Source organism: Pelobates fuscus, chromosome 2 (assembly GCF_036172605.1).
Source record: "Pelobates fuscus isolate aPelFus1 chromosome 2, aPelFus1.pri, whole genome shotgun sequence".
Classification (NCBI taxonomy): Eukaryota; Metazoa; Chordata; class Amphibia; order Anura; family Pelobatidae; genus Pelobates; species Pelobates fuscus.
The window spans coordinates 266,953,261-266,966,707 of NC_086318.1; the positions used below are offsets into that span (position 1 = coordinate 266,953,261).

At 42.8% G+C, this 13,447-nt stretch overlaps 1 protein-coding gene across 4 annotated transcripts in view; it reads left to right on the forward strand.

Annotated features, from left to right (window-relative positions):
• The window catches only part of LYST (lysosomal trafficking regulator), a 710,683-nt gene that overhangs the window by 153,314 nt on the left and 543,922 nt on the right, over window positions 1-13,447 (forward strand). For 3 of the 4 annotated variants that reach the window (XM_063443375.1, XM_063443377.1, XM_063443378.1), the window contains exons 8-9: window positions 2,227-2,441; window positions 3,603-3,669. In XM_063443375.1, coding sequence (XP_063299445.1) covers window positions 2,227-2,441; window positions 3,603-3,669 — 282 coding nt within the window. The remainder of the gene's footprint in view (window positions 1-2,226; window positions 2,442-3,602; window positions 3,670-13,447) is intronic. The other variant, XM_063443376.1, reaches the window with a different exon arrangement.

Below are 13,447 nucleotides of genomic sequence, written 5' to 3' on the forward strand. Positions count from 1 at the left end.
TGTGTGGGGGGGGGGTTAGGGGTGGTGTGTGGGTGTGGGGGGGGGTTAGGGGTGGTGTGTGTGGGGGGGTCGGGGTAAACATACATTAAATAAATAAATAAATAAAAAATATATATATATATTTTAAATCTGTGTCACAGCCAGCCCCGGTGGTCCGGTGGTGGTAAGTATGGCTTTGTGAAGCAGCTCTCCTGTCCTCCCGCACAATGCTGTGTGGAGCATTGCCATGGTAACGCGCAGCAACGCTCCACAAAGATTGCTCGCGGGAGGACAGGAGAGCTGCTTCCTAGATCCCTCCTCCCCTTCTACCCCCGCCTCCAGACACGGAAGCAGAGTAGGCAGCTGCCGATTTGGGCAGGCGGTTGCCTACTCTGCATTGCTGCAGACAGCCAGCAGCCCCCTCCTCCGGCGACCCACAGAGAGGGCCCGGCGTGCCACCGTGCCATAGGTTCGCCATCACTGTCGTATGGGATCAAATTCCCTCTAGCGCAAAAGTCATATAACCTATAGAGGTCATTATGTTCGTATTGAAGTCTTTAGGCAACATGTCCGCGGGGAATGCTCTGTTGTGTAGAATAAAGCACTACTGATCAATCTCGAATATCAGTTGTTTTAAGTGTTAAACTTTATCAGATTGATCAGTTTTGCTATGGACGTGAGGAAGAGAGGAAAACTCTCAAAATCTTGTCTTTGAAATATTAAGTTAGTCCAATAAAAATGGTATCATTGCGTACTGCAATACTCTGGTATTTTGGCATAACAATCTCATTGATACCCAACCTCATAGACAATCTCACTGATATACATAAGCTCATTGACATAAAAGCACAAGCTCACGGATGCACACAAATAGGCTCACTGACAGACAATCTCACTGACACACACAGGCAAGCTTATTGGTATACACACACAGACAAAACGGACACACACAAGCTTACTACAGACAATTTCACTGTCACACACACACACGCTCATACACACATGCTCCCTTCAGAAGCTCACTGATGCACACATGCTCCCTACAGACAAACACACTGACACGCCCATGTTTCCTACAGACAAGCTCACTGACACACGCTCACTACAGACAAGCCCACTGACACACACACACATATGCTCTCTACTGATAAGCTCACTTACACACGGTCACTACACACAAGCACACTGACACACATGCTCACTACAGACACACATGCTCACTACAGACAACATCACTGATAAAACATGCTTACTACACACAAGCTCACTACAGATAAGCTCACTGACACACACACACACATGCTTCCAACCGACAAGCTCACTGACACACACACATGCTCACTAAGGACAAGCTCACTGACACACACAAGCTCACTAGCAGACACACACGCAAGCTCACTCACTAGCAGGCGTGCACACACACAAGCTCACTCACTAGCAGGCACGTGCACACACACACGCTCACTCAATAGCAGACACACACACACAAGCTCACTTAATAGCAGGCGCACACAAGCTCACTCAATAGCAGACACACACACACTTGCTCACTGACTAGTAGGCACACACAAGCTCAATCAACAGCAGGCACATGCACACGCTCACTCACATGCAGGCACACACACCCATTCACTCACTAGCAGGCACACACACTCACTGTAATGGCTGAAGCTTGCCTGGCACTGGTAGGTGAAGTTGCCATTTTGAGGTCAGCGTGGTCAGCAATGTGCGTGGAGGCGGAGCCATGTACACAAGGCAGGGCCTGAATGCAGAGGCGGGTCTTGAGTGTGGAGGCGGGGCATGCAGCCAGTATTTTGGCAATTTTGAAGGGAGACTGACAGGTCTCCCTCCAGCCATGGGCAGCCTGATTGCAGCCGCACCAGCCCCCTGCTCCTCCCTCTTTACTCCCTACTCTACTATTATTATTATTAGTAGTAGTAGTAGTATTTATATAGCGCCAGCTTATTCCGCAGAGCTTTACCATAAAAGGGGAATTTACCAAATGAGACAATAACAAAATGTAACAGGAACAATAGGTAGTTGAAGACCCTTCTCAAACGCTCTTACAGTCTAGAGATATAAGCAACTAGTTTCAGGCACTCTGACAGTGAACCTATACACACTAACTTATGCAATGAACATTATTTTGGTGATTACTTTATATTTTACACTTCATCTTGTAAGTCATTCTCTTCTCACTGTCATTTGTGATAGCTCTATGATTTTTCTTGTTAATGTTTTTTGCAGCAGAAATTAAAGCAGAGTCAGGAGAAATGGGGAATTCTTGCAATCAAGGAGACATAAGCAGTAATGGAGATTTGTTGTATCCTGAAATCTGTTCAATGACATTGAATTTACTTTCACTCGATCATAAAAACATAAATTTAGTTACCCATGTTTTTCATACTCTTTTGAAAATAACAAGGACAAAGAAAAAAAATGCAAAGCTCCTAATTCAACAGGTATGTAATGTAAATTACTCAACAATATACATAAATAGATCTCTCAAAGTGTTCTAAAAAGTGTCCTTTACTTTTGTTCTCTACTATGTATTTCATAAATTGTTCTAAAAATTATATAACATGTGTAGGCTTTTCTCTGCGTAAACTGTTTTTTTTTTTTTTTTTTTTGCTGGATAATACATTTAAGAAAAGACTGGTACATTTAGAGTTGCAGAAAATAGAAATTAGTGGAAAAAAGTGTCTCAAATCTAATTTTCAGACTGTAGCTAAGGGTATAAAAGTACTGTGGTTATACTTAATATTCAGCAGTTGGCCTCAGATCGAAACTGGCTGCGCTGTTTGAGATACGGTAATCTGATTCTGTTGTATGTCACAGTGCTCTGTAATTGCTCAGCGTTCCGAGCATCACGTCCTGAGGAAACCAGAGAGACCGGCAAAACATGTTGACTTCTACAGAGCACTGCCTGGCTTTCTTTACAGAAACATATCTGTATCAAGTAAACTATGAGCTACACCTAACTCTACATCTGTATGTTTAAACAGTCTGCACTATCATGTATATATGCTTTTTCTCTATATATATATGCTATGAGATGTTTCGATCTGGCGCCATCTGCTGATTATTAAGTATAACCACAGCACTTTTATATCCTTCGTTACTTTAACTTGTTTTTGGTTTTTCACCTCAACATTGTTTTCGTTGCTTTGGAATATTTCCTTTTTTTCAAATTTTTTTTTTTCATTTTCCACTGCTCCACTCTCGTTTTCATTTTTATTTTTTAAGTATAATGTTTGGTTTATTGTCTTTTTTTTTAGGATTGAACTGAGTGCATTGTAATTATATAATGTGTGATTATAGTATTTCAATATTGTATCCTTTGAGTAAGGATGCAAATGGGTTGGATACCATAGGACTTTGTCATTCCTCTGTGGACAGTAAGGCAGATTTACTGTCATATAGGTGCTTATTTTATTTATTTATTTTTATTTTATTTAGTTTATCTTTATTCTAATAATATGACGTTTGTAACCCATCATGTTTTTTTGTTTTTTTTCCTTAACGTGTTCCTTCTGCAGTGTTATTAACGTAATTACATGGTCAGGAATGGTAGTCTATTAAACTGGATTTTTTTTACAAACCATTTGTTTTACCTTTTATAGGGCTTAATAAACACTCTACTCACTGGTTTTCAGCATATCTTAACAAACGGTGATCCTGACTTACAAGGTTAGTAATTATCACTAGTGTTTTTATTCAGCTACAGTAGATCTGCAATATGATAGGTAAAGGGCATTCCAATCTTATGCAACTTTCAACTTATGTTGGAAGAAGGAGGCCCAGACTGCAGTAGTTGTAAGCCTTCCACATACATTCCTAACATCACATGCATTGTTTATATTTTATCCCCACATTTGTACTGCATGTCAAGGTTCATGCTACAGCTGACACGTTCAGTGAAAGAGCCTATTCAATTGCTGTCAGAGGTTTTGTTGACAAAACCGTAATATAAACCTTTAGCAAGCGGATAGCAGCAGCTGATGTGAGGAATGGCTTTGCTTCTATTGCTGTACTACTTATAACTTAGAGGAACACTATAGCATTAGGAATACAAAACTGTATTCCTAGTGCTATAGTCCCTCGCCCCCTCCAACTATGCCAATAGGGGACCCTAATGCACATGCACAGCAAGCGTGGCATACACATTAGACCTTATGTATAGGAAATTTGAAGATGTTTTGCATGAGGACATACAACAGAATTTCACAAACTTAAATTCCACTTGGGATCTGGAAGGACCTCTAGTGGCTACCTAGACAGCCACCTGAGGTTGTCTCAACCCTACAATGTAAATATTGCAGCTTGCATTTGCATATTGCAATGTTTTACATTGCTGGGTAAAAACGGCACTGTCATGCCAAACTTACCTTTCCCTAGTCGGTTCCTCTCTCAGGATCTGTTCATTTCTTCCTGTCTGCTCTAGTTTTCTTTAAACCATAAGACAAAGGAGGGCGGGGGGGGAAGGGAGAGGGGTGGCACTAGGTCCCTCTCACCGGCTGCTCACTGTTTAGTAGACATGCCCCTACTCACAGCATAGCAAGTAGGGGCATTCAGGAGATTTTAATATTTTAATCTCCCTTATGCTAATATGGGGTTCATATTGACCACCATAGAGTGAGGGAGGACATGAGGGGTTAGGAATTGGCGGGGAGCTCCCTGCTGCTAATATCTTTACATATTTCAAAGAGGGAGCTGTGAGCCGGTAGCTCCCTCCTTGTAATAAACTAAACAATATTCGGTGTTTGTTCGTCTGACATATCTATTCATTCATTCGTCTTTGTCATACATTTTCACCCCCACTGTTGTAAATGACAGGCAAACCTGTGTATGTCATTGTTACGATTGCCTCCGGTCTAGCAGGAGGTTGAATCGCTTGGATGTCCTGGTTCCCGAAGTCGGAGAGTCGAACGGTGCTTCAATCGGTAGAAATCTGTAAATGTAGAATATCCCACTAGCCATAATAAAGCTAGGATTCCCGGATCCCTACAACACGAGTCGAGGCTGCAAGTTGAGGGTAAAACAAACTGGCTTTAATGGCACACAAGCATGGCAATTTATGCAAGTCCCCAGGTCCAGGGACAGCCCCCTATGGACCTGATGGGATACAGGTACAGTACAAAGATTCAACCAATCATAATACAATGTATCATTCAAACTAGTACCCGCCCAGCTTGGAGATAATGAGTCCAACGGTTATACAATCTAATTATCTCCAAGCGCCTAAAAGACCATGCTTTATTGTGTCCTAGAAAACAGCATAAAAATACATAACTTCAACATTTTAATGGGAATATAGTTCATTCGACTATTCATTCGGTAGCTCAGATCTGGACGCATCAGGTATACGAATTGCGCCCAGATCCAACGAACAGAACAGGGGATTTCTGCCATATAAGGTCTTATTCTGCACTTTTGTCGCGAACCCCTGATGGCGGCCATGTTTTAAGTCTGGTCAATGGACAGCGGGACCTCGACCGAACACTCATGGAGTGTGTGTCGATACATTTTTACACGAATCCCCGCTATCAGTATGGTTGTCCCGGCCGTTCGGGAGACGAACGGAGACCGCCCAGAAGGAGTACTTAACCTGCGGTTAACCGCAAATTCAGCGTTCTAATTGAGTCCACACGCCAGAATGTAGGTGGTCCCCGTTCGTGAGTCTTTTGGTAGTTTTCCCTTCGGGGAAATGTATACGAACGTGGATCCCCTGTGACCGTCAATTAGTTGGTGGTTAACCATAGACTGCAGCTCTTTTGGCGGTTAATGAGAGGTACACTCTTTTCGTAGGGTGGTCAGTTATTCGGTACCTTCAGAGGTGACTGGGGTTAAGTAGTGGCACACGCCAAGGGATGGGTGGCCCATCGTTCGTACATACGAATATGTATTTATAACGGTTCGTGGAGGGAGTTCGTACGGTCTGAAAACCGAACATAGTATGGATTTTAACGAAAGGTGTAACAGTGCAGAGGGTTCTTGTAACAGTCATCTTGCAGACTTTTGCGGTAAAGGTTAGGATGGGGGTTAAACTCGCCCCCTCCTGTGTAAGTTAGGCACAAAGCCCTCCTTGTGCTGTCCGCTATGGGGGATAATATATGTGATATAAGTCAAGTAGCATTAACAGTACTTCGGCAGATAAACTCAAATGACAATAGTTCATAGTAAACAAAACAAAAAAAATTAAATAAACATTAACATTCTGAGATCTAAATTGTGAGTATGGTGGTATTATCTTGTAAGAGAGAGTGGTGTCGTGAGGGATATTGCGGTCATGAAACAGTCGAGAAAACGGGCATTGGCATACAGATTTCCCAGAGTTTTAGGTTGTGACTTGCAATTCTAGCCCCTGCAGGCTCTCCCATTCCCCATTGTGCCCCAGCAGTGTGGTACTTGTGTGTCCAGCAGTGTGGTACTTGTGTGTGGATCCTACGTAGTCTCTTTGGTGTTCCTTTTATTTTAATTTTTTTAGACCTGTGGGTCTAGCTAAAATTAGGCTCACTCGTCCTGGGAGGTGAAGAGTACAGGGCCTCCCGTGGTTCTCAGATTTTCATTGTTTTAGCATTAGGGCTCGGTGAGAGGATAGCCATACGCTCGTATGTGTAGTTAAGTTTTATCTTGTCTATCAGCATTGTTTCTTTGGGACATAGGCCAGATTTCCAATTGAGAGCGATAAGTGCTCTAGTCGCAAGGGCGATGTGTGCTACTAAGGCCTTCTCATGGAACGCCACGCTGGGTGGAAACTCTAGCCAGAAATATACCTCAGGTTCTAAAGGTACCTTTAGGTGGAGTGCTGTGACCAGTTTAGCCACTCGGTCCCACAGTGGTTTAATTACCTTACAGTCCCACCGAACATGGTGCCTATCCAAGCCACATCTCCAGCATATTGCCGATGTTGTTTTGTATATGTGGCTTAGTTTATCAGGTGTGAGATACCAACGATATATGAGCTTACGATATTTGAGAAGTATCTGGTAGTGCCCCACAGTGCATTTAGTCTCTTGATCCACCTCTCCTGTGGCACTACTTTTTCTGTTTCTCTTTCCCATTGTGACATTAGGGCCATGGGGGTCTGGGACCCAGGTGCAATGAGGGCCCTTTAGCAGCCGGAGAGGTGTTTGGGTTTCAACGGTGTTGTCCAGTACAAGGCCAGCAAAAGTTGTGTCTCTCTCTTTGCAGGGATGGAGTGATTTGTTGCATAACCTAAATGTTGTAGTATTATACTCTTAAGTTGTAAATATAAGAATGTAAATTTTGATGGCAAATGATGTGTCCTGCAGGGACGGGAACGGGACCAGTGTACCCCACAATATCAGTTGGGATCTTTTAACTCCCTGATTTTCCCATTGGCGTATAGGTATCCACGGAAAGACAGCTCTCAGAGCAGCTAATGGCGCAAGCCAGTGAAATTTGGAGGGTGTGTCTCGTGTTGTGGAATGCGTTCCAAGCGGCTATAGACGCTGTTGTGGTTGGGTATAAGGGGGGACGTCTGTCTCAGGTGTAGAGGTGTCCACATGTGCGACAGCAGTGAGTCTCCTGGCAGTTGCTGCCTCTCCATATCTACCCAGCCCAACAGTCCGCAAGGTGCGTGGAGGTTAATGGCCTGAGCCAAAAGAGCCGCTCCTCTATTTGCCTATGCCGCCCTCCAGGAAAGTTCTCTGCAACACCTTCCTCGCTAGTCTATCTCTACTTTTATACCTGATAAAATCTGTGAAGATCTTTTGTGCCTTATCGCAGTAACTCTTAGGTATCTGGATAGGAAGCATCCTGAAGATATTTAACAGTTTAGGCAAGGACATCATCTTAAGGTCATTTATTCGGCCCGACCAAGAGATTCGTACCTCCCTCCATTTGTCTAATTCTTGTCTCAGTGTTTTTAGCATTTGTAAATGGTTGAGTTTCAATAGCGTTACTATGGATTTAGTTATTCTTACTCCAAGATAAACTACAGTCTTCCCTCCAGTAAAACTGAAAGAGTTTTGAGAGGGTTGTTTGTGTGCTATGGGGTACGCTAATAGGTAGTGCTTGTGTTTTATTACTATTAAGTTTGTAATAAGAGACTGCCCCAAAGGCTGTCAACAATTCCATTAGTTCGGGAACGGATTTTTCAGGGCTAGAGATCGTTAAAATAATATCATCTGCGAATAGTGATAGTTTGTGGGTCTATTCTCCTATTGAGATGCCTTTTATGTCTGGAGATTCACAAATGAGCTGAGCCAAATGTTCCAAACACAGTATGAATAAAAGTGGGGCAGGGGGCACCCTGCCTGGTCTCATTTGTGATAGTAAATGGAGGGGATATAAAACCTGCGTTGGAGATGATAGCTGTTGGGCAGGTATATAGTGCCATTATTGCTTAAATGAATGCTGGAGGGAGCCTGAATCTCCTCAGCACCTCCATCATGTATGACCAATTAAGTCTGTCAAAGACCTTCTCCTCGTCCAGCACTAAGAGAAGGCCTTCACTTGATTCCTCATGGATGTGATGGAGCACATTTAAGAGATACAAAAAGAGAAGTCCTGTGCTCACTCCCATCACTACTGGGCCGGCAGCAATGACTACAGTACACATCAGCCCCAATATATAGTAAAAACCAAAGGAAAAAAAAACTCCAGACATCTCTTAAAAGTGAAAAAAAAGTTACCTGCGCTCTCTCCTTAATCCCTATGTATATTTACACAAATGGAGGTCATTTAGTTGCTCAAATGGCCATTGGAGGGAATGCCAAGGCAGACCCCCCTAAGCGGGTCCTAACACTGACCCTTCAGCCTGCTTCCTTGAGCTTCTGGCAAAGATACCTCTAATGAGTGATATAATGAGACTGTAATGCCTTGACGTTGGCAGGCGGGCATTCCCTCCAATGGCCATTGGAGCAACTAAAATACCTCCATTTTCACATTTAAGAGATGTCTGGAGTTATCTGACCCCTGTCTCCCCTTAATAAAGCCGGGCTGATTGTATTGGATGAGTTTTGGCAGGAGCGAGCTAAGTCTGTCCACAATGACTTTGGCATATAGCTTTGTATCTGTGTTTAAAATGGAAATTGGTCTAAAATTCGAACATATGGTTTTTCTTTTGCCTGATTTTGGTAAAGTAACTATATGGGCTAGGAGCATCTCCCTGGGGATGGAGCCCCTTTGGAAGCCGTCATTGAATAAATCCGTTAAATGAGAACCTAATTACCTTTGAAAAGTTTTATAATAGCCTGCTGGCAGGCCATCAGGCCCTGGGCTCTTGGCTGGGGGTAGGGCCTTGATTTGTTTTTGTATTTCCTCGAGTGTGATAGGTTTTATGAGGTCCTGTATGTCTGTTTCCTGTAACTTTAGTATGTGGGTCATATGTAGGAAGGTGTTGATCTGTTGCAGCATTGGGACATAGGTAGTAGGGTCATCTTTAAGGTTATACAGCTAACAATAGTATTTGCCGAATTCTTGCACTGTTTTGTTTGGGTTCAGAATTGTGTTGCCCTGTGTCGTATGTATAAACACAATCTGTATAGCCAATACCTGTTTTTTTTTTTTTTTTCAATTGAGAGGCTAGAAGAGCTCTAGCCCTGTTGCCATGTTCAAAATAGCGCTTCTTAAAAGTTGTTTTTGGCTAATTCTAGTTCAGAGAGTTGGCGTTGTATACCTTTTAATTCCAATGCTTGCTGAGGTGAAGGGGCCGACTTGTTTAGGGAGGATATTTCTGCCAACCTTTTAGTAAGGTCCAAGTAGGATTTAAGCCTCTGCTTTCGCATAGCTAGCATGTTTAATTAAGACCCCTCTAATGTAAGCTTTGTGTGCTAACCACAGTGAATCCGGCTTAGTGCCTGGCAACTTATTGGTGTCAAAGTACAAGTGCAGTTCTTTACGGATATCTGCAAGTATGTGTGGATTGGTGAGCAGGTGCTCGTTCATGCACAAAGAGCCTCTGCCTTCATTGGGAAACTGTTCTCCCAGTTGCAACATTAACGCGTGTGGTCAGATCACGTGATGAGGCCCACCCCAGTCTCCTGTACCTTCAGTACCATCGAGCTATGTATAAGGAATCTGTCTATCCGGAAGTAAGAATTGTGAGCTAGAGATTGGAATGTGTAATCCCTCCCCAAGGGGTGCGTCACCCTCCACAGATCTATATACAGCGCTACAGAATCTGATGACGCTATATAAATAATAGAATAATAATAATATCCGTGCGTCAGAAGGATTTGGTTCAGCTTTCGCGTTGTGGAGCGCCTATGAAGTGCCGTGGTTTGGGCCACCTCCCCCAAGGACGTAACATCCATCTGATCGTCTAGAGTAAAATTTGTGTTGCCTCCCATGATCACCTCCCCCAGTCTCCATTTATCTATTTTTTTTAAATACGCTTTCTCAGAAGGCTGGCTGGTCAGTATGTGGACCATATTATATTAACTAGCATGTACAGTGCATTATTTGTATATCGCATTGTACTATCACGTACTTTGCATTCTTATCAGCGTGCTTTGCCACCAAGGTAAAAGCTATTTCTTTACTAATGAGGATTGAGTCTTCCCTTTTCTTTGTTGCATAGCAAGCATGAAAGTCTGCCAGGAACTGTGGGGAGTTAAATTAAAAAAATGAGTTTTTAAGGATTGTTTGAAGGAGTGGAGACGGGGTCAGTGTCTTCCGGAAAAGGGAAGGGAGTTCCACAGGAACGGTGCAGCCCTACAAAAGTCTTGGATACGAGCATCAGAGGGGGAAGCATGAACAGAGGATAGACTCTGGTCTCCGGCAGAGCTTAGGGGCCTAGATGGGGTATATTTGTGTAATAATGAGGATAAGTAGGTCGGAGCAGCATTGTGTAGAGATTTAGAGGCAAGTATCAAGATCTTGTATTGAGTCCTATATCTTATGTGAAGCCAATGTAGGGACTGACAAAGGGGGGAGGTGCGCGCGGACAGGAAGCCACAACATTTATTATAGACTGTAATGAAGCAAGTTGGTAACCCGTAAGACCACTGAGAAGCGGATTACAGTAGTTGAGGCGAGAGGACAGCGTTGTTAAATAAGGTTGAATGCTCGCTTTTTTTTTTTTTTTTTCTCTTTTCTTTAGATGGAAGCTGCAGGATTTGCCGATTGATTGGACATGAGGGGTGAAGGAGAGGTCAGAGTCAAAGAGAACATCTAGGCAGCAAGCCTTAGAGGTAGAGCAGATGGTAGCGTCCTTGACTTGGAGGGACACAGACAAGGGAGTAGCAACACTTGAGGGAGGAAAGACCAGAAATTCTGTTTTGGACAGGTTCAGTTTAAGGAAATGAGCAACCATCCAGTTGGAAATGGCAAAGAGGCAGTCAGAGACACGAGTCAAGAGGGGTGGTGGGAAATCAGGCGAGGACAGATACATTTGTGTAATCCGCATAGAAATGATACTGGAAGCAGAAGGAGCTGATGAGTTTTCCAAGGGAGGCAGTGTAGATTGAGAGCTATAAGGGACCAAGGACAGACCCTTGGGTAACACCAATAGAGAGGGATTGGGGAGAAGAGGCAGAGCCCGAGAACGAAACTCTGATTGAGCGCTGGGAGAGGTATGAAGAGCACCAGGAGAGAGCAGTATCTCGTAGACCGAGATTACAGAGGATGACAAGTGATTATTTACTTACTTTTAATATTAACTTGTATTTACCACACAGAATAGCATTATTTTTTTGTTTTGTATTTTCTTTTATATGTGTACATGTGTTATCCTACTCAATTTTTAGCACTGCACTTTGGTTTTTTTTGTGGGGCACATCACCTAAACACTGAATTTTGTATTCTATATTTGAGATTTTTTTTTTGTCTCCACTGGTGTTACAGCTGCTGTATAAATAAAACAGCAGTTATAACACTCTAGTGTGTGTATGTGTGTGTGTATATATATATATATATTTCACATTAAGCGCTATCACACCTATTTTTATAATTGTGTAGAAAGGAAACCTAAAAAGTTACATTATATCCCAGTATGTTATTTTTTTGCAAGAATTTCTCCAATTGCTTCACAGCTTAATGAAGTGGTCTGGGTGCCAGTTCCATCTAGAGTTAACCCTTTTTGCTGTAAACATAGCAGTTTCAGAGAAACTGCTATGTTTACCTATGGGTTAATCCAGCCTCTAGTGGCTGTCTCAATGACAGCCACTAGAGGCGCTTCCGCGCTTTACACTGTGATTTTCACAGCGAGAAGACATCAGTGTCTATAGGAAAGCATTGAGAATGCTTTCCTATGGACTGACTGCGTGCGCTGCTCTTGCCGCGCATGCGCATTTCGCCGATGATATCGGAAGAAGGAGGAGAGTCCCCAGCGCTGAGGGAACACTGCACTGGAGAAAGGCAAGCGTTTAACGCCTTCCTCCCCCTTCAGCCCGGCGGGGGACCTATTAACACTATAGTGGCAGGAAAACGAGTTTGTTTTCCTGGCACTATAGTGGTCCTTTAAGCCAATGTTCTACCCAAGAACAAGAATATTCATCTAGACCAATTTCTTTTAGTTTGAAGACTAACCTATTGTGAGGAACCGTATCAAATGCCTTGGCAAAATCCAAGTAGGTCACATCCACTGCAACACCCTGATCAATACTTCTGCTTACTTCTTCGTAGAATGCAATTAGGTTAGTTTGACATGACCTATGTTTCATAAAACCATGTTGATTATTTCTAATTTTTTTTTTTTCAATTCTTTATTTTTGCTGTGCATGCATTAACAGCAGGCTTGCAGAGCCACAACAGCAACTGCAGGCTTTTTCATAGTATTTTACAGTGTGGCAGGTACAACAGCACAATTTTTATGAACAAGAAAGTAATTGACTTTTAAACATCTGTATGGTGGTTTAAACATACTTAACTAGACAGGTATATGGACGATTTCTTTGTGTGAAGTTTGTGTGGAATATATGGCAGAACAGTCCTGCGGAGTACATACATTCATATACGTGTCAGGATTACAATTGTTTTAAGTCTTGCTTTAGTGAAGAATCAAAATGAGCTCGGCAGGTAGGAGAGGTTAGAGATGACACACAGTGGGAAACAGTACACTTGCGGATATCATGACATTGGTTATTAACGTTGTGTGTCATATACGTCAGCCAGTGGAACTATGCTGTAATTTTACATGTGATATATATATACATTGCTAACTGGGGTAGTCAAATACGGTTTAAGGAGACACATATGGTCAACTGTAATAGCTCAGCAAGGGGTGACATGGTGGCAGTGCAAGTAGTAGTACAGTACGATTATCAATCATGCGAACAGGGGCTGTGTCGCCACAACAGCGGTCACCAGCCGATAGTTTAACACAGTTTTCCGATGTCATTGCCTAAAGAACAAATGCACATTTTTCAATATAAGGAACTTGCTTAGATTAAAGAGTTAAGGTAGAACCCTGAGTACTAGCAGTGATGACAGGTTGTAATGACAAAGTGGCTTCACGCTAGGAATTATTATGAGCATTCCCTTAATTAAGTAGCTCTTT